Source organism: Equus asinus, chromosome 2 (assembly GCF_041296235.1).
Source record: "Equus asinus isolate D_3611 breed Donkey chromosome 2, EquAss-T2T_v2, whole genome shotgun sequence".
Taxonomy (NCBI): Eukaryota; Metazoa; Chordata; class Mammalia; order Perissodactyla; family Equidae; genus Equus; species Equus asinus.
The window spans coordinates 153,108,437-153,135,784 of record NC_091791.1 but is presented as its reverse complement, the minus strand read 5'-3'; the positions used below and the strand labels follow the sequence as shown (position 1 = coordinate 153,135,784).

Below are 27,348 nucleotides of genomic sequence, written 5' to 3'. Positions count from 1 at the left end.
ATAAATGAAGATGGTACAGTTGCAGGATACAAAACTAACATATGAAAATGAGTTGCATTTCTATACACTAACAATCATATATCTGATAAGGGGTTAATATCCAAAATACATAAAGAACTCCTACAACTCAATAGCAAAAAAACCAGACATTAAAAGATGGGCAGAGGACCTGAAGAGACACCTTTTCCAAAGAAGATAGTAAGAATTCTACTTTCGGGTATATATACCCGAAGGAAATGAAATTACTATCTAGAAGAGATATCTGCACCCCTATGCTCATCACAGCATTATTTACAACTGCCAAGACATGGAAACAACATAAGCGTCCACTGACGGATGACTGGATAAAGAAAAAGTGGTGTAGATATATATATATATATATATATATATAACAATATTATACAGCCATAAAAAACAAAGAAATCTTGTCATTTGCAAAAACATGGACAGACCATGAGGACATTATGCTAAGTGAAGTAAGTCAGACAGAGAAAGACAAACACTGTATAATCTCACTTATATGTGGAACCTAAAAAAGCCAAACTCACAGTAACAGAGAACACATTGGTGGTCGCCAGAAGCAGGGGGTGGGGGGTGGGGGAGATGGGTGAAGGTGGTCAAAAGGTACAAACTTCAAGTTGTAAAATAACTAACTCCTGGGGATGTAATGTACAGCATGGTGAGTACAGGTAACAATATTGTACTGTACATTTGAAAGTTGCTAAGAGAGTAGATCTTAGAAGTTATCATCATAAGAAAAAGAAAAACGTAACTGCATGAGGTGATGGACATTAACTAAATTTGTGGTAATCATTCCACAATAGATACACATATCAAATCAAATCATTATGTTGTACACTTTAAACTAATATAAAGTTATATGTCAATTACACCTCAACAAAACTGGAAGGGAAAAAAAAAGTCAGAATTCAGATCAAAATATACGTAAAGCCTATCCTATCTCTGGATCTTCCAGTTTGTGCGGAGGAAAAGCACATGTGCTCAAGACTGTTGGAGTCAGCTATCAGTTAAACATCAGTTCTTTCACTTGCTAGCTTGCTACTTAATCTCTACAAACCATGAGGAGTAGCAATAGCACTTACCTCAAAGGGTTACTGTGCAAGTGAAATCAGCTAAGGTATGCCTAATTACTTAATATACTGCCTGGTACCTAGTAAGTGCTCAATATATGTTCCGAATTACTATTATTAAAGCTTGGAATGAGACAGATCTAAGCTAAAATCCTGGCTCTCGTATTCACCACTTTTGTGACCATGGACAGATTATTCAATCTTAGACTCCATTTTCTCAACTATAAAATGAGGGAAAAGTTATGGTAAGAATTAAATCAAATAACATATTTTTAAAACAATGCCTCGGGCTGGCCCAGTGGCGCAGCGGTTAAGTGCGCACATTCTGCTTCTTGGCGGCCTGGGGTTTGCCAGTTCGAATTCCGGGTGCGGACATGGCACCACTGGGTACGCCATGCTGTGGTAGGAGTCCCACATATAAAGCAGAGGAAGACGGGCACGGATGTGAGCTCAGGGCCAGGCTTCCTCAGCAAAAAAGAGGAGGACTGGCAGTAGTTACGTCAGGGCTAATCTCCCTCAAAAAAATAAATAAATAAAACTAAAAATAAAACAATGCCTGGCACAGAACAATAAATAGTGGCTAGTATCATCATTATATGAGAGGTATAAATTGCCTTCCAAAGCGGTTGTACCAATTTATATTCTACTATCCGGACCTGAGGGAGTTCTCTCATTTCACTATCTTCACCAATACTTAGTATTGTTAGAATTTTTTATTTTTGCTAATATGTTGGGCATGAAATAGTGTCTTGCTATAATTTTCATTTCTCTAATTACTAGTGAGGTTGAGCATCTTTTCATCCGTCCATTGACTGTTTAAGTTTCCTTTTTTGTGAATTGCCAGTTCTTATCCTTTGCTCATCGCCTCTCTGTTCACTCCTGTGACTGACTACCTTGGCCTAGGACATTAACATCTCATAGAGCTTTAACTGGGATCCTTTGCCTCTATGTTCTCTAAATACTTTAAGGCCCTCACTGGTTCCCTGCCACCATATCCTTCCTCTCCACGTTACTGGTGCCACTTAAGTCACATCTAATGACTCAAGCCCATGTCACTCTCTCCGATAGGCTCAGCAGGAAACATTTATGGAGCTCTATCCATCACAATTATCTGGATGTCATCATCCATCCACTCTTGCTGCTAGTCTTGTCCTGATCTAACTCCCTGGTTCTGACAATTGGGTTTATGCCTAGTTTCCATTTTGTTCCCTTCTCAATGCTCCTACGGATCTTTTTTATACATTTTTCTTTTTTTCTTTTTTTTGCTGAGGAAGATTGGCCCTGAGCTAACATCCATGCCCGTCTTCCTCTACCTTTTTTTTTTTTTAAAGATTTTATTTTTCCTTTTTCTCCCAAAGCTCCCCAGTACATAGTTGTCTATTTTTAGTTGTGGGTCCTTCTAGTTGTGGCATGTGGGATGCTGCCTCAGCATGGCTTGATGAGCAGTGCCATGTCCGCACCCAGGATGTGAACTGGTGAAACCCTGGGCCACTGAAGCAGAGCGCACAAACTTAACCACTCAGCCACAGGGCCGGCCCCCCTCTACTCTTTTTATATGTGGGACACCTGCCACAGTATGACTTGACAAGTGGTGCACAGGTCCGCACCCAGCACCCAAACCGGTGAACCCCGGGCCACTGAAGCAGATAGTGCGAACTTAACTGCTGCGTTACCGGGCTGGCCCCATATACACTTTTCTTATAAAATTACCATTCTACAATGTCACTATTCACTCTCTGTATGATAGCCTGACTTATTGTAAGCCCCTGAGGACAAAGACCATGCCTTGTTTATATCCCTAGCACTTAGCGTAGTGGTTCAAATTTACCAGGTGCCTAAGGAGGAAAGAAGGAAGGAAGAGAGAATGAAAAATAAGGATTTGTAAACTATCTAGTACCCTGGACTTTCTAGGGCTAAGGCCATTTGCCCCTTCTTCCCCACTCCACTGTTCCTCTCCCCGCCCCACAGTATCAAATGTCCACCTCAGAATGAGAAGCACCAGCCTGTCTTGTCCTGTGCTCCATTTATCTCTTATAAACACCCTACTGGACTCACCTGATGTTGACTGCTCTAATGGGCTACCACCTATTATCTATTGACCAGGCTCACCTGGCATCTCCCTGCCCCCACACATTCTGTCAAATCTGACTATACTTCAGGGGACCAGGCCAAACATGTCCCATATTGACACTGCCCATACGCTGTTCATAGGATAATCTCCCTAAAACATTGTTTTTATCATGTCATTTGCCTACTCAAGAAAGCATAAACAATAAAGCTTGGAGAAATAAGATTACAATGGTAAACCTAGAATTCAAGATGCATTCTACATTTCTCATCAAACCTCATTTCCTTCAGTTCTTCAACATGAATTATATACTCTGATGAGGTCTGTTTCTTTTTTATTCTCCTTCTCAAATGCTCTACTTTGTTTTTTGCTCACATTATTTCCCTCAACCTCATCTCCTCAAATCAAATACAACTCTTAAAATCCAAATATCCCTGTGGGAGGCAATATTGACTAATTAATACTCAGGATCAGATTTTTAGATACTAGCAAGTTAGTCACCGAGCAAGGCCCTGAGGGGGGAAAAATAAACAAGACAATTAAAATAACAGTCCTCTGGAGACAAATAAGGGCACTAGATTCTGGTGCACAGATGGAACTAGAAAGGAAGAGGAGTCAGCAAGGCAGCACTCATCACTAGGAGTCACAGGCTGTTGACCACAAGATAATATAGGATGCGAATACAGCAACAAACTAATTTTAACTTTCTGTTTCTGTGTCTCTTATGTTAAAGAAATCCTCTAAAAGACTAAAGGAATCCTGAATGTACAAAACAGATCTTTACCAGTCACTTGAAATACCACCACTAAGGGTTTTTTTAAATCTTCTAGCTCTTGACCACTCTGACTCAACAGGGAATGCTTTGTGTGTGGTTTGTCACCAAGCTCAAGTGCAGAAGAGAAATAATCAGTGATCTCTCCACCCAAAAAAGACAGTAAGAAGTAGATTTAATTTATACAGATAGATAACATCTATAGATATTGTAGACAAAGTAGCACCTTGCACAGATTTTAACTGTGATAGAAAAAAGGATTTCTATTCATCAATGGCAAGTAGTGGATAAACCCTTCTCTAAATGCCCAAAGTCTTTTTTTAAAGGAATAGATATTTTGTACTCTAAACTAAACGCATATAACCTAACGAATCTTTTTGTTCTTAGAATTTCAGACAATTATCTACTACTCTTGCTTTCAATTCAAGAGCTTAAAACTATGGCAGGTGGTGGTGTGGTGGTTTACAGCCCATCATTAAATATTAAGAAGAGTAACAATACAATGCAAAAGGCAGGTAATTGTACACGACTTGCTGATAGAGGAAAGTAAAACAATCAGAAAGGGGCATCAATCATTTTCCTTTTTAAATAAAAAAGCCATTTAGTAACAAAGTGAAGAGCTGAGCAAAAAGTATCCCAAACCCACTAACAAGGATGCTCTGGAACTCAAGAATAATTTCCAGATCAATTACAAATTAGAAAATAGCGGGATTCTGCAAAGCTGGACTACTACTAGACTGCCAAGGACACAACCAAACCAGTCTCAGCTTCCTCATCCATCTACCATTCACTCTTCATATTTACCATCTCCTTACCAAAAACAAACAACAAAACAAACCACATCTACCCCACTAATAACAACTGATGAAATATCTACACCATGGGAGATGAACACAAGGCACAGGTCCTCAAAGAATTTACAATCTTGTTGAGAGAAATGAACTTATTACAAACTATCACAGACAGTGTAAGATCGCAAAGTTTTCGAGGACAAAGAACAAGCATTACAGAGAAATCAAGAGATTAGTTGGGTTAGAATGTATCACAGAGCTTGGAGCTCGACTGAGTTAAACTTGACAGTGATACAAAAAGAAGGAAGGGATGTCCTCTAAACCACGGCCCTAGGAAAAATAATCCAGCCAAGGAGTCTAAGGAACAAAGGCTCCTATCAGCTCTAACGAGGATGTCCCTCTAACAATCCCTTAGGTTCTACGTAGCTCACCAGGAGCCAAAGGCAGAAGGAAGCTTCCAAACTCCTCACTCTAGATAACCATCAAAGGGAATTCTATCATTTAAACAAGACTCTCTATCCTATCACTATTGCCAATTTAAAACTATCAGGCTTAGGGGCCAGCCTGGCGGCACAGCGTTTAAGTTTGCACATTCTGCTTCAGCAGCCCAGGGTTCGCCGGTTTGGATTCTGGGTGCGGACATGGCACCACTTGGCAAGGCATGCTGTGGCAGGTGTCCCACATGTAAAGTAGAGGAAGATGGGCACAATGTTAGCTCAGGGCCAGTCTTCCTCAGCAAAAAGAGAGATTGGCAGCAGATGTTGGCTCAGGGCTAATCTTCTTCAAAAAAAAAACAAAAAAAAACTATCAGGCTTTGTGGTTAGAATTTAAAAAATGAGCACAATTTCATAACCCTATCTACTTAAAAAATGTACTTATCTATTACAAAAATGGATGGACAACTATATGCAAAAATAGGAGGGAAAAGATAAAGAATTAGGGGACCACTCCAAGAGGCCCAAGATCTGCATAACAGGTATTCCAGAAGAGAAGACGGAGAAAACAGAGGGGTGGAAATCACCAACAAAATAATTCAAGAAAACTTCCCAAGGAAAACCTTCAGCTCAGGAGTTTCAATAAAAGACATAGCCTGGCACACTAGATGAAAATACATTCATACCACTGTATATCATCATGAAACTGCAGAACACTGGGGAAAAAAGAGAAAAACTTAAAAGTTGCCAAAGCAATGGGAATCATAATGGAAGTACACTTCTAAACCACTACAGTGAGCTTAAAAAGAAATTTTTGAAGCAAAATTATTTTCAACCTAGAATTTTATACCAAGTCAGTTTTTCATTTAAACATCGGGGTAGGATGAAAACACTTTCAGACATGCAAGAGAGCTCTCAAAAATATACTTCCCATGTACCCTTTACTCAGAAAGCTAGTAGAGAGGTGCTTCACTAAAATCAGAACAAATGAAAAAGAGAAAGGGATTCAACAAGGCACACAACATAAAAGAGACGCAATGGGAATCCCCAGAAAGATGCTGAGTGGGGATCCAAGGATGATAGTTGTGAACACAGAAAATAACCAAGCCTGACCAGAGCAGACTAGGAGGTTCCTAAAAAGATTTCCCTAAGAAGAAATTAGAGAGATGTTTTGCATATTAGTAGTTCATTCTTTTTTATTGCTGAATAGTATTCATATACCATAGTGGAATATAAATATTCATGTACATGCTTTTGTATGAACATAGATTTTCATTTCTCTTGGGTAAGTGCCTAGGAGTGGGACTGCTGGGTCACATAGTAAATAAATATTTAACATATGGTAAGTATATGTTTAATTGTTTTCCAGAGGAGCTGCATCATTTTGCAACCCGCTGCCAGCAATGTATGAATTCCAGTTGCTCCACAGCTTCATCAGCACTTAGTATTGTCAAGAGTTTTAATTTAAGCCATTTAACAGATGTGCAGTGGTAACTCACCATGGTTGTAATTTGCATTCTTCTAATGGCTAGTTATGGTAAACATCTTTTCATGAGCTGATTTGCCACTCTACACACTCTCTGTCAAAGCCTATTAAAGATTTTTAATTGGATTGTTTTCTTACTGTTGAGTTTTCAGAGTTCTTTATATAATCTGAATATAAATCCTTTGCAGGTTTGTGATGTACAAATATTTTCTCCCAGTCTCTAACCTGCCCTTTCATTCTCTTAATGGCATCTTTTGCAAGCAAAGTTTTTAATTTGATGAAGTCCAATTCATCAATTTCTTTTTTCATGAATCATGCTTTTAGTGTCATGAAAAAGAACTTCTTGCCTGCACTCTGGTCACAAAGAGTTTTCTCCTATGTTTTCTTCTAAAAGTTATCTAGGTTTATATTCCACATTTAGATGTGTGATATATTTTAAGTTCATTTTTGTATAATATGTGTAGTTTAGGTCGAGGTTCACTATTTTTCTATACGGATGTCCAATTGTTTCAACACCATTTATTGGAAAGACTGTTCTTTTCTCACATTACAACTTTGTAAAAACATGATTGGCCATATTTGTGTGGGTCTATTTCTGGACTCTCTATTCTATTTCATTAATCTATATGTCTATCCTTTTGCCAAAACCAAAGTCTTGATTATGATCACTTTGTACTAAGTTTTAAATCACTCAGTTCGATTTTTCCAACATTCTTCTTCTTTAAAATTGTTTTGGTTTTTCTAGGTCCTTTGATTTCCTACAGAAATTTTAGATTCAGTTTCTCTACAACTACAAACAATGCTGTTGGGATTTTTATTGGTATTGCACCAAATCTATAGATGAATTTGGGGAGAATCAACATCTTTACCATAGTGAATCCTCCAATTCATGAATAAAACATCTCTCCATTCATTTAAATCTTCTTTGATCTTTTAAATCAGGGTTTTATAGTTTTCAGCATGGAGATTTTATACGTATTTTGTTACACTCATATGTAAGTATTTCATTTTGGGGGAGCTACTGTAAATTACTTTTCAATTCAGTTTTCAATTGTTTATCACTAGCATATAGAAATACGACTGCTTTTTGTGGGTTGATCTTGAACCATTTCCTAGACTCTTTTATTCTAGGAATTGTTTTGTGGATTCCTTGGGATTTTCTACATAGACAATTATGCCATCTGCAAATAGGAACAGTTTATTTCTTCCTTTCCAATATGTATTCCATTATTTCTTCAAATATTTTTGCTGCACCACACTCACTCTCTTCTCATTCTGGGTCTCTGATGACACAAATGTTAGACCTATGATAGTCTCATAGGTCCCTGAGGCTGTTCATTTATTTATTTTTAGCCTTTCTTCTCCATTGTTCAAATCAGATCATTTCTATTGATCTATTTTCAAGTTCACTCTTTCATCCGTCATGTCCACTCTGATAATGAGCCCATCCAGTGAGGTTTTTAATTTCCATTATTGTATTTCTCAGTTCTAAAATTCCCATTTATTTCTTCTTTATATCTTCTATTTCTTTCCTGAGACTTCCTATCTTCCCACTCATTCCTGGAACATGGTCATAATAGCTAATTTTAAGAGTCTTTTTGAGATAATTTTAACATCTGTGTGATCTTGGCATTGGCATTTTTTTGCCTTTTCCCATGTGAGTATGGATTTTTCTAGTTCTTTTTAAGCTGAGTAATTCTAAATTGTATTCTGGATATTTTGAATATTAGGTTATGAGACTCTGGATCTTGTTTAAGTCCCACTGAGAATGTTGGTGTTTCTGTTTTAGCCAGTAATTGACAGTTTGGTTCACACGTCAAGTTCTGACCAGCCTTCTGGGTTGTATTTCCAATTTCTATTCAATTTGCAAAGCCTTTGTAGTCATATTGAATGTATTACATAACTGTCCCACGCAGTGTCCAGTTTGGGGCTTGGGTGGTGGTGGTCTATCCCATAATTCAGTCCTCAACATTTATGTATGCTGTTTAGGATCAGGCTCATACATCCAGAGCTCAGAAGTCAGCTCAGGAGTTCGTAAGCAACTTACGTGGTCAGTTTCCCAAGCTCCTCATTCTCTTGCAGTATTTCAGTTCCCGGGGGTTCCCCTTTTCCAGCCTTCCAGCAGAAAGCTGGGGCTTCAGTAACTTCATTCTGCTGTGTACTTCCCATGACTCTGCCGACATCAGGGCCAAGCAACAGAGGAGCAGAGGGAGAAGAAAAGCAATGAAATTCGCCCCAATCTCTTGAGACCACAGCTCCTCCAATCTGAGAGGAAAGTTCCCCTCCTCTGAGATTTAGGCTCCTGCCTGCCCTCACTGAGGCCACTGCAGCAGCTGCCAAGGATTGCTTGAGGTCTGGGGTGCAAGAGAGTGAAAGGAAAAAAAGAAGAAAAAAGAGATCCCTTTCTGACTTCTTGAGTCAGAACTACAGGGCTTCTCCTGGAGCTTTTTCTGTCTGTGTTAATAATGCTCACTTCCAAGTTTCAGGATACAGTAAGTTCAGCCTGGGGCATACTGGAAGAAAAAAAATGGCAAACTCACCGCCGGCTCAGTGGTACTTTGAATTCTGGTCTTCTTCCCCAATCTGCCTTCTACAATTTATTTTTCAGAGTCCTCAAATAGCCACTCCAAGCATTCTGTCCAGGTTTTATAGCTGCATTCAGTGGGAGAGACAGGGTGAAGTGTGCTTACTCCATCTTATCCGGAACCAGAATTTGGACTACTGTTTTTCATAACAAACTTTGTAGAACTGATTGATTATTTAAACTATTTGTATAACTTTGATTATAAGAAATAAAAAATTAAAAATAAATAAATCCTGTAATAACCTTATAGAGGAAAAGGGAGCAAACAAGCTAGTAGGATCACATTTTTTTTAAGCATATATACTTCGGATATTATATGCTTAGGAAAAAATACTGAAGTTCTTAATTGTACTTTGCTTTATTTCTTTAAATCTTACTTTACCCTATGGATTTTTATAAACACTAGGACTGTTATAAATTTTTTAAAAGATGAAAAAAAAAGTAGGAGTTATCCAAAGTATGCAACAGAGGAAGCAGATTGCAGATAAGAGGCCATAAGCTGTTTAAGAAACTGAAAAAAGTTCAAGATAACTGAGAGTAAGCCCAAAAGAGTCAAGAAAAGAGTCTAGAGAAGCAGGCAGGAGTCAATTCAAGGTTTTCTATGCTATGTTAAGATGGGTGTACTCTACCTGAGAAAAGGAAGGCCCTGAAGTGTTTTAGCAAAGGCTGGGGAGTGACATGATCTAATCGGCACATTTGAAGGATTAGTCCCGCTGCAGAGCATAAAAAATGAGTCTTACTGTCTGAATCTAAGGGGTCACATCAAGTTGCAGAACAGTATATATATCTAGTATGATTCCACATGTTGTTGGGGGATGTGAGTAAGGGAGAGAGATTTTATATATACACACACAATCACATCATTATATATATCATATATACTCATGGCTATATATCCACATAGATATACACATATACCCAGGTATATAACCTTATATATGGTTATGATTCTACATGATTATATATATACTATACCTATATCATATGATTACATATATATGTGTGTGGATAGATTACAATACGTACTGAATATTTCTGGGAAAAAACACGAAATCAGTAACAGTGGTTAACTTTGGAGAAGGAGAGTGAGGAGCTAAGAGAAAGGAAACTTTTTTACACTTTACTCTTCTGTTTCAGTTTTAAATTTTTTTTACCGTGAACACTTACACCCTTAAAAAGGGTTGTAAAAAAGATGGAAGGAGGCCTTACATATGAACTAGATATAAGATAATAAAACAAGGTAAGCAAGAAAGAGCCTAACACTCAGCACTCAAACACTGCTATAGATCTCCCTACAAATAAGATATTACCAACCATTTATAAAATAAGTTCACAACACAAAAGAGTTTTTTAATTACATTACATTGTACTAATTTACCATGTTTTGGTTTTTTTGAGGAAGATTAGCCCTGAGCTAACATCCACTGCCAATCCTCCTCTTTTTGCTGAGGAAGATTGGCCCTTAGCTAACATCCATGCCCATCTTCTTCTATTTTATATGTGGGACACCTGCCACAGCATGGCTTGATAAGTGGTGTGTAGATCTACGCCTGAGATCCAAACTGGCAAACCCTGGACCACTGAAGTAGAATGCCCAAACGTAACTACTAGGCCACTGAGCCGGCCCACCATGTATTTTTAAGCATTGAGAAATTTAAAGAGAAGATAAACAGTAAGAATGGATTTTGAAGATATTTATAATCATCATTATATTACATTTTTACTATCAAAAAAAGTTTGTATTCTTTTTAATTTCTTCAGCACTGAAGGTATAAAGGAAAAAAGTAAAAGATCCTCTCCTTTCCTGGTCCCCCTAATTCCAATACGCAAACATAACCATTCCCAGTGGCTTCCTGAGTTCTGTATGACTCCAGCCTTTCTTTGTACATGTAAAGTACATATAAATATATGTGTGTACATGTATACAAAGACACACAGATATACTTAACATTCTCTTTCAAGAAAATGGATTTCTGCTCCTTAATCTACGCCTATTCTATTTCCTATATGTCGTTTTTCTAAACCCAAACAGAGTAATGAACAGACAAATCCCCAAGCTAGCAGATAATGTGAAACCTTTCAAGAAGGGAAATGTAAAAATGAAGAGATAAAGTTCTCAGAGATCCCGTAACACCTTTGATGAAACAGATGAGTCGTAACTAAGGCAAGCAAAAGTTACTTTAGGGGAAAAATGCACAGGTTGAAAGAAATGAAAGGGCAGATGAAAAATTTACAAAAGGTTAAAGGATATAATGAGGGGTAAGGGTTTATCTTTACCTTTTAGCTCCCATAGTTCAACTACTACGGCTCTCCCACAAAAGGAGTTATCAGAGACCTTCTAAACCCCTTTGATGGAACAGATGAACCTAAAACGAAGGCAAGCAACTTGGGAGTAACTTTCACAGACAGTTTTCTATACTGGATAGACCAGTGGTCTAATCTGGAAACTACATATCTCTTACGTTCTCATGACCGAGGAAAGAAGTAGTCATACTTTGTGGCAGTGGCTGGAGACTTCAAATACGGAAGGCAGAAAACATGCAGCTACTCTTCTGCAATAGTAACCCTTCTTCCCAACCCTCAGCTTTTGCGCTGCAGTCTCCAAGGCAAAAATAAAATCCAGGACCAATATTTCAGGGTAAAAAAAAAAGTCCCTGGAAGTCAAAATCACTTCTTCTTTATGGGCTATAAGGAAAAATGTAGTTTTTCCATGCATTTATTTTATTTATTTATCTTTTTTTGCTGAGGAAGATTTGCCCTCGGCTGACATCTGTTGCCAATCTTCCTCTTTTTGCTTGAGGAAGATTGTCCTGAGCTAACATCTGTGCCAATCTTCCTCTATTTTGTATGTGGGTTGCCGCCACAGCATGGTCACCAACAAGTAGTGTAGGTCCGCACCCAGGATCCAAACCCATGAACCTAGGCCATTAAAGCAGAGCACACCAAACTTAACCACTATGCCACGGGGCCAGCCCCTCCCTGCATTTATATGGGGCAACAGAAATTAATTCTCAGCTATTTCAAATGAGAATAATAAAAGTATTTGGTTATCAAACAATGGCATTTACTCTTTTATTTCTTGATATTAATAGGATCTTCACCTGTTTTTAGAAGATTTAGAGGAGAAAAACTTTTAAATAATTAAGTAGGTGTTTATTTAATTACCTTCCCATCCAAGGTAATACATAAAGAGAAAAACCTCAGTTTTACTCAAGTTGGTACTCTGAAAGGGCCCAAGAGATAAGATGATGCTGATCATTCACAACATGAGGTAAAGAGCTAAAATGGGAAAGAAAGGCCGGACAACTTTTTAGTCATTCATTGATTTAACCAGCAATTTTTAAATACAATAAACTCCATTAGATTGAACACGTTATGGAGGAATACACATAAGTATTAGTGAGAAATCTGAATTATAGCCATTTTTTTAATTAATTTTTTTTTGCTAAGGAAGATTTGTCCTTCTAACATCCATGCCAATCTTCCTCTACTTTTCAAAATGTGGGCTGCCAGCACAGCATGGTCGCTAACAGAGCACTGTAGGTCTGCATCCGGGAAGTGAACCCAGGCCGCCCAAGTGGAGCACATGGAACTTAACCGCTAGACCACCAGGACTGGTCCTTTAGCATACTTTTAAAGAGAAACTACTTCTATGCTTAGGTATATATTTTTATACCAACTGTAAGCAAGTATACAAAACATAAACTTTTAAAGATCCTAGGAAAACTTCCTTTGATGAAAAGATATACTAAGTATAAATTATAGTAATTTGACAATATTCTGAATTCCCAAAACATTAGACTCACCTATATGCAAAGATAAAACCTTCTAAACCAAATAGATATCATTTTCTGGAAGATCCAAGTGACTATCTTTTATAACAAGGAAGAGTTGAATCTCTATCTAACATGGTTTTAAGAATCTAAGCCCTAGTCATCCAAAGGTGACTTTTATCAATTAGTATTTATAAGCACTCTTTAACAAATTATCCCAGACCTCATTATTTCTTTTTCTTACCAAAAAAAAAAAAAATGAAGCTGAGGAAAAAAATAACAACCAAAAATAGAAGAGTTGTTATCCTATTCTCCCACATCTCCATTTAGAAATGTACGCTATCACCAAATACAAAGCTACTGTGTGCTATCATTTTGCTACTAAGCACAAATGTCAAGTTTAAATGTACATAATTCCTGTCCTGTAAGAGGCCTGCAATTTAAAAGAGAACATAAATGTATTTTTAAAAATAAACAATGGAAACAAATTGAAAAGTGCACATAAGAATAAACCAGGCAAAATCCAGTACTTATTAAAACCTATAGAGAGAGTTGCATTGGCTCAATAGCATTATTGCACATACTGTGGTCTCAGTTGTCTCCCAGTACAAGGAAGCAGAGCTGCTCTGAGAAACAGGATTCCTGATTCCAACTATGGCACATGGAAAGTTCAAGGAATGCCTGAAACATGTGCTGTGCCAGAAAGCAAGGATGATATCACAGAATGCTGGAGTTCTATCAGAAGCACACAGCAGCCAACTTGAAAGGGCTTCCACTAGTCAAATGTGAGAACTTGAGCATCAAAAGAATAACAACTGCAATGGGTTGAAATAAAACACAAAAATCCATAAATTCATAGTGATACTCAAAACAAAAAACTCACTGGTCACATAAGGGCACAACTCATTATTCTGAAAATTAGTAAATAAAAGGGAAGAAAAGTCAAGCTTTTATTCTGCCCTTCTTGCAGTAATTACATTTCAGGGGAAACAAACAGCTGATGAAATCAAGTTCTACTTTGTACAATAATTCCAGTTCAGAAATTTGGAAGCAATAAAAGAATCAGAAAAATAACTATGCTGCAACCCATATGGAAACAATGAATCTAAATAATGTACTCTTGCCAAAAATAACAACAACATGCATGTCAAACCTCTAGATCTAACCACCAATTCACAGAAAACACAGAGGATACAGGAATATGTTAAAAGATACCACAAGGATGCAATCAGCCAAATCCAGAATTTGGACTATTCTATTAAGCTAAGAATTTCATTTCTTCAATAAATAAATGGCAAGGTTAGAAAAAAAGTTGGGGGTAGGGGAACTCTTATAGATTGAGAGAGACTTAAGAGACATGTCAATCAAATGAAATGTGTCCACCATGTCTGTGAATCTTGGTTTGAACAAGACAACCTTGTCAAGATATTTTTGAGACAAGGGGAGAAATTAACCACTGGCTAGATTTTAGATGGTACTGAGAAATAACAATTTTGTTAGGTGTTTAAGACTATTGTGTTTATGTTATTAAAAAAGGAGTCCCATAATGTAAATTACGGACTTCAGTTAATAATAATGTATCAATATTGGCTCACCAATTTTAAGAAATGTACCACAGTAATGCAAGATGTTACTAATAGGGGAAACTGTAGCTGGGGAGAGGGTATTTAGGAACTCTGTACTTTCTGCTCAATTTTTCTGTAAACCTAAAATGGTTCTAAAAAGTAAAGTTTTATTAATTAAAAAAAAGAAAAACTGGAACACGGGCTTCCTCTCTAATGAGGTTCTCCAATCTATTCTTAAAACTGGTCACCTGAGGAGTTTCCACTGCCTTATTATTTCACATTTTCAATAATACAGGTCCCCCAAATTTTCCTACTGTTTAACATACACTACCGCTAATATGTTCTCATACCACTCTTTTTGGGGTTTTTTTGGTGAGGGATAAGTGGCTAAGGCTTTCTATGTTCTAATTGATACAATCTAATAGATTCATAAAATCATCAATTATCAACAAAGCTCTCATAGGCAAAATAATATCTGTCAAATTTTGACATCCCCAAACACCCCCAACCTCAACCCCACAAGTTCCTTGTCTGGCTGGTAATTCATGACTCTATGAAATAATATTTTCATTAAAAAAAAAAAAAAAAAGAGCAGAGCCCTTATCTATTAGATTATTAGATAGAGATACATACTTAAGTATTTATAGATGATATGATGTCAAATACTTCAGCAAGGTGGGAAAAAATGCTGAACGAGTAGAATACAGATGCAACGAGATGAGCCAAATGCTGATACTTACTGAAGCTGAGTATTGAGTACATGAATGTTCATCATATAATTCTATTTTGTGTATATTTGAAATTTTTCATAATAAAAAATCAGGGGAAAAAGCAAATTCAAGATTTGCCTATCTCACCACAGGATTCTAGACATGTATCAAATTTTGTTATGAATGGAATGGAAATCTAACCTTTTTTTTTTGAGGAAGACTGGCCCTGAGCTAACATCTGTTGCCAATCTTCCTCTTTTAGCTTGAGGAATATTCTCACTGAGTGAACATCTGTGGCAATCTGCCTCTGTTTCATATGTGGGACACCACCACAGCATAGCTTGATGAGTGGCGCATAGGTCTGCACCCAGGATCAGAACCTGTGAACCCCAGGCCGCCGAGGTGGAGCGTGTAAACTCAACCACTACACCACAGGGCCAGCCCTGAAATCTAACTTTTTAAAAAGTATTGATGGTAGGTTCCTGAGGTACTGCAGAATTACTAGTGATCAGATTTGAAATCATAGGACAGAAGGTTTTCTTCTCTTATATCAGCACTGCAAATAAAACTATCAAAAAAAAAAAGTGGTGTGGTGAAATACAGTTCAAGAGATCATGAAAATGGTGAAGTGGAGATAGGATGTCACCATAAAACACTTATTTAAGATGGGAGAGAAGAGAAAAAAAAAGAATCTAACAGATCAGGGAGGCAATTATCCCCTCTGCACAGAGAGTTTCAAAGCAAACAAAGTGAAAAACAACAGTCTGAAGACAGTATAGTCACAAATGGAGAGAACAAAAAAACACAAATAAATGGTTGTATCTCTGAGATATTTCCAAGATCTCAGGTATCTCTGAACAATGATGTTAATCAAAAGAAAAGCTTAATAAGTTTTACGGTTCTACATAGGAGCGATACTTTAGAGAGTAATAACTCTCTAAAGTGTAGAAGTACTACCTAATAGGCCTATACACAGACAGTTTAGTTTAGAAGTGGCTAAAACATTCAAACACATTTATAAAAACCAAATACAATCCAGGAGTCTAGCTTGATTCAATAAAGAACCGCAGGATACACCCAGAATAGTTCAGAGAGCTTTCAAAAAAGAGTAATCTGATGTAGTAGCATGGGGAAGGTCATTCAAAAGAAAAGATGGGGTAAACTGCTAAGGCCTTCACACTTTAGGGCCAATGAGAAAGGATCATGCTACCAATGAGAGTTATGCATGATCTGAGGAAATCTAGGGTTGTTAAGTACAGAAAAGACTGAGAGAAAATTGAGAACTGAGGGAATCCAGGCACAGATACTCTGGGACTTTGAAAAGGGGAAATGATTTATTAAAAACAACAAAATTTAGAGTTTAGGCTAAATTCATCCTAAAGTATCCTTTTATCTTTAAAGAAACAAATCCTCATACCAGCTATCAAAAATTGAACATCAACTTAAAAGTAACCAATCCTAAAAGGGTTAGCCTCTGGTTATATATGTTTTCCTTACATACTTATTAGCCTTCTTACTGGGGTCACTGAGTAAGAAGTCATTATGCCAACAGGAAGGCAAGAGCAGCTCAGCCCTATAAAAATGTTCTCAAAAGGGTCCAGATTCCAAAGCACCCTCAACAAAAAGAAGTTGTGAGGCATCAGGATGTAGAATGGGTAACTTAGGAAGTCAAGAAAAGAGAGTCAAGGGCTGCCTCATTGAAATACAGACCAGAAGATAAAAACCTATTTATTTTTGGAAAGTGAAGGGTTCTGAGGAATAGGATGTCATGTGGTCATACGCAGGCAGGAAAAACATCTTAGGTAATAGCATGAAAGATAAAAGAGAAGGAAAGGAGAGACTTAGCATGCAAGGGTCTCCAATTCATCCATTAAAAGATACTAAACTGATCTTCAAGCTTTATCACATGGAATTCTGAAAAACATGGCCAAAATAGGCAGGAGAACCTACTGAAAAGGCTACAGAGCTGTATCCTGCCTCACCTGGAAGCATCTCCTCAGGGCCAAGTAGGAGCAAGACAGGTGAAGCAGCACTGTCCAGGCCAAGTTGATGTTCACATACCCTTTACGGGCTTGGCTGAGAGTAAAACAGATCTCCTGGGATCTGTGCAACCCAGGAAGAGGTAGCTCCAGCTGCACCTGTGTGTGGCCTCTATGTCACTGAGCTGAGAACAGCTCGAAAGAAATAGGGAGAAAGGAGAAAAGGTAAGAAAAAGACAGCATCATCTTTTTCCCTATTCTTCCTTCTCCAATTATCTGTTTTTTTCAGTAGTGACAACGGGTGCTGATCTATCCACTGTCTTCCTGATTTCCATGTTTCAGGAAAGCTAAGTTTGGGCTAAAAATACCTACTAAACAGAATTTTATCATCATCATTCACTAATCAAATGAAGCAACTGGTAGAAAAACTTGGATAATTAGAAAGCTTAAGGCAAAGGACAAGGATTCAAAGAACAGATGTTGCCAGAATACATAATACACATTTCATTAACTTAATAGAAACTAATTTACTAGAATTCAAAATATCAGGGATTCACAAAGAGAGCACCCTTTACGCTAGAGACTACATGGCCGGCCGTGAATTTGAGGGTCCTAGACTACATAGCATTTCACCCTTGCTATTTCTACCAACCATAGCTATTTCCAACAGTTATAGCAACTTCCTTTGCTCTGTGTATTAATACTAAAATCCTTTAGATATTAATGAACGTCCCATAACAAAATCAAACCTTCTAGAGCTTAATAAGATCATTTAATGTGCTAATCACCCCTTTTTAATTTTGATTCAGATAAAACATTTAAACATCAGTAATATCAAATTATGTCATTAACGTGAAAATATAAAGATAATACAAACTAGCAATGTATTCAGGGTTTTACATCACTGGATTGATGTAAGAAAAAAAATTATTTATCCTTGTAGTAAAAAAATAGGGACTTAAGTAGTAAAACAGACCTCAAAAATGACTACAGGGTCAGAAAGAGTTATTCTATGAAACTGAAGTTAATGAAACCAACACATAACAAATAGTATTATTTTTAATCCATACTGCAGTATGATTTAAAGGCAGCTTCCTTAATGTGATTAAAGTACGTTTAATATCCAAAGACACGAATAGAAATAACTCAGAGGTATCTATGTTTGGTTGTTTAAAAAAAAAAGGCAAATTTTACCATAACAGACTTATGAAAACACTTTCTAAAGCACAACGTTTCAGGTAATTCACTCTCTCTCATCCTTATTCACCATGAAAAGGAATTCCCAAAGTCCAATTATTCTAAGCAATCAATATTTCTACTACTACTAGGTAGCGATAAAATTTCTAAGAGAAAAATGTTTAGCATGTTAACAAGCTGACATCAGAATATTCAATTAATAGTTAGAGAACGTAATTGAGGTTCAGGAAGACAACAGCAACTTATAAATTGTTTGGCATATCATACAAAACAGCTTACCCTGTAGTTTTTTCAATACAGCAACCTCCATTTTCAGAACTTGTTTTGGTTGTTGAGCTGATTCCACCTTCAGTGCAACATTTTCCCTGGTAAGCATGTCCAAGGCATCGTAAATTTCTCCAAAGCCCCCACCCCCAATCTTTCTCAACTGGAAATAAATAAGAACATACGCATACAAAATTAATAGAACATTCTCATCGGAAACCAATTCATCTCTTATATTTAGAAAATAACATATAATTTTACTATCCCTATTTTATAATAAAAGATCTCAAGATTGTTAAATTAACTATGCATATGCCAAGAAGAAAGAAAATATCTAGAAATGACATCAAAATCTTTCCCACAGGTTTATCTACAAAAGAGTAATGAAATTATTTCAGTCACAAACAATTTAAAATTTGGTCTACAGCCAGCATCAGATCTATTACAACACAGTGTCTGAAGCTTCACTTCCCACAAGGCCCCTCAACAATCAGATTTGTTGTTTTAATTCTAAGGTAATCATTTGAAGACTTTTTAAACCATAAAATCTTTTGCCAATTGAAATCTCATCGGGAACCTGGTTGACATCTGTATGTGGGGAGGTGGAAGGTAGGAGTGGGGCAGCCAGAACCCAGCCCTCTCTGCACCATTTACCCTCCTCTCTGAGGCACTGAACAGGCTCCACAGAAGAGGCAGACAGATCCTATTCCAAACTATCTCAGAGCTCAGGGTGTGTGTGTGTATATATGCACTCAAATAAGAATAAACTCTGATCAAACACTTTCATCAAACAATTTATTCTTCCTGATAAAATGTGTTAGCCTAACTAGGGAATATTAGGATCTTTGTCTAGGGATTATAAGAAAGTTCTGAAGAGCTGGTGACAACTGGACCTGTAGAGCTGTGAGAAACTGGGGTGGGAGGGGGATGGGTAATATACTTCAAGTTAGATACAGCATGAAACTAGTCTTCTTCAATTTCCTTAAACTAGGTCTTCTCCTTACCATATTATCAAATATCTAGGATATGACATAATGTAGGAAGTGATCAGTGGAGTCATAGGGTCCTAAATCCTAACCTCCCAGAGGCCTGACCTCAAGTCCTATTTCTTTCTCCACTGGGTCTGTACTGATTACTACATCTAGGCTGATTTCTTTACATTCTGAATTTCTAGAGATTATTTGCTTAAACACTTAATCATTTTACTAGGCTAAATACCTCAGTTATTACTTGTATTAACACACTATACTGTTTTTTAACTCTTATGTTGTTTAACTTTCCATTTTCAATGACCCAGCCCCCTACAGTGAAACTAAGCTTCTCCAAAGAGAGGGCCAGCCACTCCTTCGACTTTTTGTTTTGCCCATAACATCTGCCAAAAGTGGTAACTATATAATTATTACTAAATAAATATTCCTTGCTTCATATATACGAGCCACAATCCCTCTTTATTCTGGTTTGGTGATGGGAAGAATAACAGGAGGAACTCTAGTATGAGTTGGGGATTAAAAAAAGTTCCAGAACTTAATTTCAGTTAAATAAATTGCTCTTTCTTGGGCCCTGATTGGTACTTATGATTCTTTATATTTTGTCCATTAAACAAAGCCGAGTATAACTTAAAAAACTCATAAACAGTACCAAAGGGATATCTTTTTAATTATGGACTGTGATGAGAGGTGGCTTCATGTTTTACCTCACAAAAAACCTTACCAAATGACAGAACAAAAAATCTAGGCTGAAGTAAATGATTTTGCTCTTTGGTTTATTCCTATGATGCCATTTGAACAACAGTAGAGTGTTAATTTCTTTTATTGAGCTTGACAAAGCCCTAAGATATCATCAATGCTTATGAGACACACAGGCAGTTTAGTATGATGGGGGTATGCAGATTAGGGAAAGAACAAAGGTAAGGCCTGTGGCAGACTGTATTTTCCAAAGATGGCCACAACAATATCGCCCATCCTTTTTGCTCTTCTTTAATGTAACCTTGCCACTCCTCCATCGAGAGGTAGAGTCCATATCCCATCCATTTAAATCTAGATGGATCTTGTGATTGCTTTAACCAACAAAATATGGCAAAGTAACACTGTACCAGTTCTGAGAATGTCTCTTAACCAACCTTGTAGTTTCTGTGTCTCAAGAGCAAGCTACCATGTAAAAAGTGTGACCGTTCTGAGAAGTCATAGCTCTATGAAGAGGTCCTAGAAAATGAGCCACCAGGATGGCAGTGATGAGGGAACTAAGGACCCCCGTGGCAGCAAACAAGCCATTTGGAAGTGGATCCTCCAACCCAATTAACCCTGCTAGTCCCACATGGCTAACAGACAAACCACTCAGACAAACTCTTCCCAAATTCCCAATCCACAAACTGTGAGTAAAATAAATGTTTTAAGCCTCTAAATTTTCCCCATAGTTTGTTACATAACAACAGATAACCAAAACACCATCCTTAGCAAAGAGCCTGTGATTTCTTACTAAAAATGCCACTCTGCCATATTTGGGGAAAATGTTCCACACAATATTAGCTCTAATTATCAAGACAGAGCAACTACGGAGGGCATAGCTTCATTTGTCATCTTTTGATATGTCTACTGGAGAACAGCCAACTTTCATCACAGCATTTAATACAAAGCTCTCATCAAAGCAACACTCATGCCTGACTCACACAAAGATTATCAATTGTCAGAAGCTCCCTGCACCAGTCCATGATGATGACATGGTTCTTTTCTTACATTTATTCAAGTAAATTTTCAAAGCCTATTGATTTACTTAATCAGTAAAACACTGAACCAGTTACCTATATGATTCAAACTGTACCAGAGAAATAAAATCTTTATTTCTAAAGGAAGAATCTTCTTTTTCCGATCTGCTGATAGATTAAGGAAACCACTAAAATAGCTTTGCTAAACCTGCTAATGAATTAAAACTTTGGTTAAAAAAAGACTGGGTAGCAATAAAATATATTTAAATATGTCCAAAACAAAAATAGCTCCTTTAACAGGAGGAGAGATGGCAGATTCCAAGTCTAGAGCAATGAAGCCATCAAAAGACAATTAGCATCATGTTAAGAGGACTTAGGAGACAACTTGAAGGGTGTCTCCTTAGTCAAACAAGACAATCTGAGCACCAATAAGGATAATAACTACAATGGACTGAAATACATTAAATATGTTTAAATCCACAAATTCTTAATTATATTTAAAAAATCTCCGGGCCAGCACCATCATGGCCGAGTGGTTAAGTTCACACGCTCCGATTCAGTGGCCAAGGGTTTCGCTGGTTCAGATCTTGGGCACGGACCTAGCACCGCTCATCAAGCCATGCTGAGGTGGCACCCACATAGGAGAGCCAAAAGGACCTACAACTAGAATATACAACTATGTACTGGGGGGCTTTGGGAAGAAGAAGAAGAAAAAAAGAAGATTGGCAAGAGATGTTAGCTTAGGTGCCAATCTTTAAAATAAATCTCACTGGTCACTTTTAGAAGATGCTAGGGTTGGGACTGGCCCTGTGGCCGAGTGGTTAAGTTCGCGTGCTCCACTGCGGCAGCCCAGGGTTTCAACGATTCAAATCCTGCACGCAGACTTGGCACCGCTCATCAGGCCATGCTGAGGTGGCATCCCACGTGCCACAACTAGAAGGACCCACAACTAAAAATACACAACTATGTACCAGGGGGCTTTGGGAGAAAGAGGAAAAATAAAATCTTTAAAAAAAAAAAAAAGATGATGATGCTAGGGAACCAATTCATTATTTTGAAAACTGGCAAATTAAGAAAAAGAAGCATTTATCCTGTTTTCCTAATCAAATTGCATCTCAGAATAATCAAATAGTTGATGAGAAATTTCTCTTATAAATGTACTTTAACTAATAAATGAAGGAATGATAGAATATCAGCAATGTGCAATCTCTAATGAATTAACAGACCTCAGCAATGATGAAGATACTATGTGCCTCCATTTGAAAGTTCACAGTAACCTTTAAGAAAAAAATGCCCCCATCTCAATAAACAAACCTAAACTCAGATCTAATCAAGCCTCTACATATAACTAACAATTTACATAAAATACATGAGACAGAGAAACACATTAACACCACATGAAAGCAATCTGAAAAATCCAAACTTTGGGAAATTCTACAGGCAAATGACCTAGTTTCTTCAATAAATAAATTAGAAGGAAAAGAAGAGAGATGAAAAGGAACCAAGAAAATTAAAAGAAAGTTAAGTGATGTCAACCAATTGCAATATCCAGACTTTATCTGAATTTGATTCAAACTGTTAAAAATAATTCACAAAATAATCAGGGAAATGTGAAAGCTAGAAGGATACTTAACGATGTTAAGAAATTATTACTTTTTTAGGTATGATAATGATATCATGATTATGTTTTAAAAAGAAGTCTTTATCTTTTAGAGATACACACTGAAGTACGTACAGAAGAAACGCTAAGGTAAGAAATATGCTTCAAAATATTATGGGAGGGAGGTTAAAGCAATGAAACAAGATTGACCATAAACTGATAACTGTTTAAGCTAGGGCATGAGTACATGGAGGTTCATTATATCAGTCTCATTATTTTTAAGCATACTTACAATTCTCCTTAATAGAAAGTAGTGATATAAAAAAGAAAGTTCATTTTACTATATATATATTTTTAATTTGTTCTTTCCCTAAATACGCTTGTGTTTACCTTACTCAATATTAGCTATCAGAGGTTAGGAAAATTTACTACTATATGAAGCAAGAATAAGAATTAGGGTATAAACAGAACAATGATAGGAAAATAACTGAAAACAACTGCTTTAGGCATATAAGCAATATATGTATTATTTCTTAATAAAATGCCATTTTTATAAAGACACCAAAAATTATCCCCCACATGTACAGACACACACATTCTCTCTCTCTCTCTCTGAAATGTCTACTCACCACTTTCCATCTTTCTTTGACCAGGATTCCAACACTGAGGATATCCGGCTGCTCTCCTCCTCCACTCATTGCAATTCACTGATGTGGTAGAATGGCTACACAGGCATCCAGCTCCCAAGGGTGGTTTCCATTTAACCTAAAACAAAGAAACAGCAGCAGCATATCAGGGTTAACTAATTAACACAAACATTCCAGCACCAAGTAGCACTACTAATCCTATACATTAATTAGGTTGCTTTGTTGGAGAGGTGAGAAAAATCCTACAAACTCAGTTCCAAAATCTGTTTAGTGCCTATTAAAGAAGTACTTATCTTTCTATTATAGATGCCCAGTGAAATAGCTAGACTTCACAAAGACATTACGTTACAGTGCAGATATAATTTACAATAACTGAGACTCCTAGACTATAGGACAAGCATGGTGTCAATGGCAGGTGACACGGACAGACCACTCTCCTAAATACAACATATTGCTCAAGAAAAAGACATGGTACCTAATTTAAAACAGCTCACAGTTTAACAGTTTTGTAACTTAGAGCTTAACATCAACAGAACTAATAAAATTTTAATGTTACATAATGCACTTAAAATGCACAGGAAATAAACATGACCCACAGAAAAGGGCTTTTGATCAAATCCAATACAATGATTACAAGAAAGAGAGGATAATAATAACATGAACAGCATACTTATAGAAAATGTAGATACAACAGAAAAATATGGCCTAAAGGAGATGAAAATTGTGACCTAATATTACAGAACAAACTAAAAGTAAGAAAAAGAAGCTTTAAAACATCATAAATCATAATTTAAAAAGCTCGTAAATGAGAGAGCTGGGTAATAGGAAGGCATAAAAAGAAATCTGAGCAAACTCAGAAGAGAATTAGAAATGAAAGAAAAAAGTGAAGACTCACCTACAAGAGACACAGGAGAAGATATCACACCAATAGAGAAAAAAGAAAAGAGAAAATGAAAAAGAATTAAAAAGAAACTTGAAAGTTAAAAATGATAAATAAAAGGCAAACTAAATACAAAATATATATTATAGAAGGCCCCAAAAAAGAAAACCAAATCTATGAAATACAACAAATACTAGCCACTATAATTCACAAAAATTTTTTGAGAATTTAAAAAAAAGCTAAATCTGCATGTTGAAATGGTATACCACATACCTGGGAAAACAACTCAGAATGTCAATACCAAGACAAAGTCTAGTAAAAACTACTGGATTTTAAAAGGGAAAAAAATTCACTGGGCATCTGTGCAGAAAGTCCAAGTTATTTATAAGGGAAAGAAAATTGGACTGACAAAAGACATTGGTACAAACAACTTATACCAGTAGACAATGAGATTATATCTTTAAACACTCAAGGAAATAAAAAGTGAGCCAAGGGGCCGGCCCACTAGTGCAGTGGTTAAGTGCACACTTTCTGCTTCGGCGGCCTGGGGTTTGCCCGTTCAGATCCAAGGTGTGGAGATGGCACTACTTGGGAAGCCATGCTGTGGTAGGCATCCCACATATAAAAAGTGGAGGAAGATGAGCACGGATGTGAGCTCAGGGCCAGTCTTCCTCAGCAAAAAGAGGAGGATTGTCCACAGATGTTGGCTCAGGGCTAATCTTCCTCAAAAAACAAAAAAAAAGTGAGCCAAGGATGTTCTATCCTGTCAAACTAACCTTCAAGGCTAAACAGAAACAAACAGTTATGAACACACAGAATTCAAAGAATACTGTTTCCAGGAAATGCCCTTAGGAATCAGCTACATAACAAGTATCAGACAATCCAGAAATTATGATAGAAGATTTGGCATGATGATTGGGCCAAAGAGGTCTAAAAATAATGATAACCCAGTAGCAATGTGCACCCCTGCCTCTGGATTGTGGATTCTAAACATCATTTCCCACTAAACGAAATCAGGGCCCCTTGGAAAAATGACTCACTCCAGGTTTGGCATAGGAAATTGCACAAAATGAATTTGTGACATCTTGTCAAATCCAAAAGCAAAAATTTTAACAATACTACTACAGGCAAGTCAAAAGGAAATCAGAGACAACTGAAAAGATTCTCATTTGCCAAAGATGCAACAATTTGAGCATATATGAGAATGGTGTCTGCAATGATTGAAAAACTTCAAAAATATAAACACCCATGAGTTCATAATGACACTCAAAAAAGAAAATTCCTCATTGGTCAATTTTGGAGGTTGCTAGAGTACAACTCATTATACTGAAAATTGGCAAATAAATAGAAAGAATCAAGCATTTATCCTGCTTTTCTGGTATGAACACTATTTCTGGGAAACCAAAGAGATGATGGAGGACAACTTTTTCCTTAGAGAATAACCACAGCTAACAAATGCAGAAGAAACTACAGAATTAGAAAATCACTATTTTCCATTCCCTGGTTAAATAATAAATCTAGGCAACAACCATCCATGGTTGCTAAAACTATAAGGTAAAAGTGGAACTTTAATACAGAAGGATCAAGTTAAATTCATTGATCAATCGTAACATCACTAAAAAGCAGGACAATAAAACATAAGTGCTTCCTGATATAATGCAACAAAATTTTCTTAGTACCACCCATGACGTCTCTTGCCTAAAAAACAAAAACAAAACAAAACAAATATCTAATCAAGCTTCTAGATCTAATTATCAGGTTACAAAAATAAGGGGAATAGAGACACTTGTTAAATGTCAACATAAGGATACAATGAGCTAAATTCATGATGCTGGAGATCCTAAAGGACAAAATCATCCAGTTTCTCTAACAAATAAATGGCATGGAAAATACACATTACAAGAAACAAGATATATATCAACCTAAGTAAACAACTAGCAATCAGAGAAAATTGAGCAGGTACTAGGTATGATATAAAGGAATAATTGGTAATTTCGTAGGGTGTAATACTAGTGGTGTGGTTATGTTAAAAAGTATTTCTCTGTAAGAGATACATAAACTACCAATATACAAGGTGATAAAAAGTCTTGGATTTGCCTTAAAGCACTCTAAGAGGAAAAGGAGTTGTGCTGGGGGTGGAGGATTAGATGACATATGAATGATAGAACTTTTATATAATTTTTACAATTGTATAATGGATACATGGGAATCTATTATACTATCTATTTCTGTGTATGTTTGCAACAGTCTATGTTAAAAGTAAAAAACAAAAGATGCATAGATTAAAAAGATCTATAGTTCTTTTTAACAAATGGTTCAGGGAAAACTACATATCCATGCAAAAAAAATGAATTTGTATTCCTACCTAACATCATATACAAAAATTAACTCAAAATGGATCAAAGACCTAAATGTAAAAGCTAAAACTAAAAGACTCTTACAGAAATCACAGGCATAAATCTCCATGACCTCGGATTAAGCAGTAATTTATTAGATATGATCCTAAAGCACAACAAACGAAAGAAAAATAGATAAAAATTGAACTTCATCAAAATTTTTAAAATTTATGGAGGAGAAGGGGTGGAGCAAAATGGCGGGGTGAGCTAACCTGGGATTCTCTCCCCTCCAAAATACAACAAAAGATTGGAAGAACTGAATTTCAGAGAATAAACATAATGCCAGCTCGTTAGAGACCTACAATACCAAGAAGGCGGAGATCATAAACCTTGCAGATGGCCTCGGAGGCACTGGAACGGTAGGAGAGAACATCGCTCCCTCCCCTAGAGTCTGCGATCGCTGCAGCGCA

The 27,348-nt window shown here is 36.8% G+C and overlaps 1 protein-coding gene across 5 annotated transcripts in view; it reads right to left on the bottom strand.

The window, feature by feature from the left end:
- TTBK2 (tau tubulin kinase 2) overlaps positions 1-27,348 on the bottom strand; it is a 137,522-nt gene that overhangs the window by 83,923 nt on the left and 26,251 nt on the right. The window contains exons 2-4 of one of the 5 annotated variants that reach the window (XM_070502901.1): positions 23,645-23,780; positions 18,730-18,877; positions 17,257-17,448 (exon numbers count right to left, since the gene is read on the bottom strand). In XM_070502901.1, the coding sequence (XP_070359002.1) occupies positions 17,257-17,266 (10 nt within the window). In that variant the 5' untranslated portion in view covers positions 17,267-17,448; positions 18,730-18,877; positions 23,645-23,780. Of the gene's footprint in view, positions 1-9,182; positions 9,295-17,256; positions 17,449-18,729; positions 18,878-23,644; positions 23,781-27,348 lie in introns of those variants that run through there. The other 4 variants (XM_070502898.1, XM_070502911.1, XM_070502915.1 and 1 more) reach the window with 4 other exon arrangements.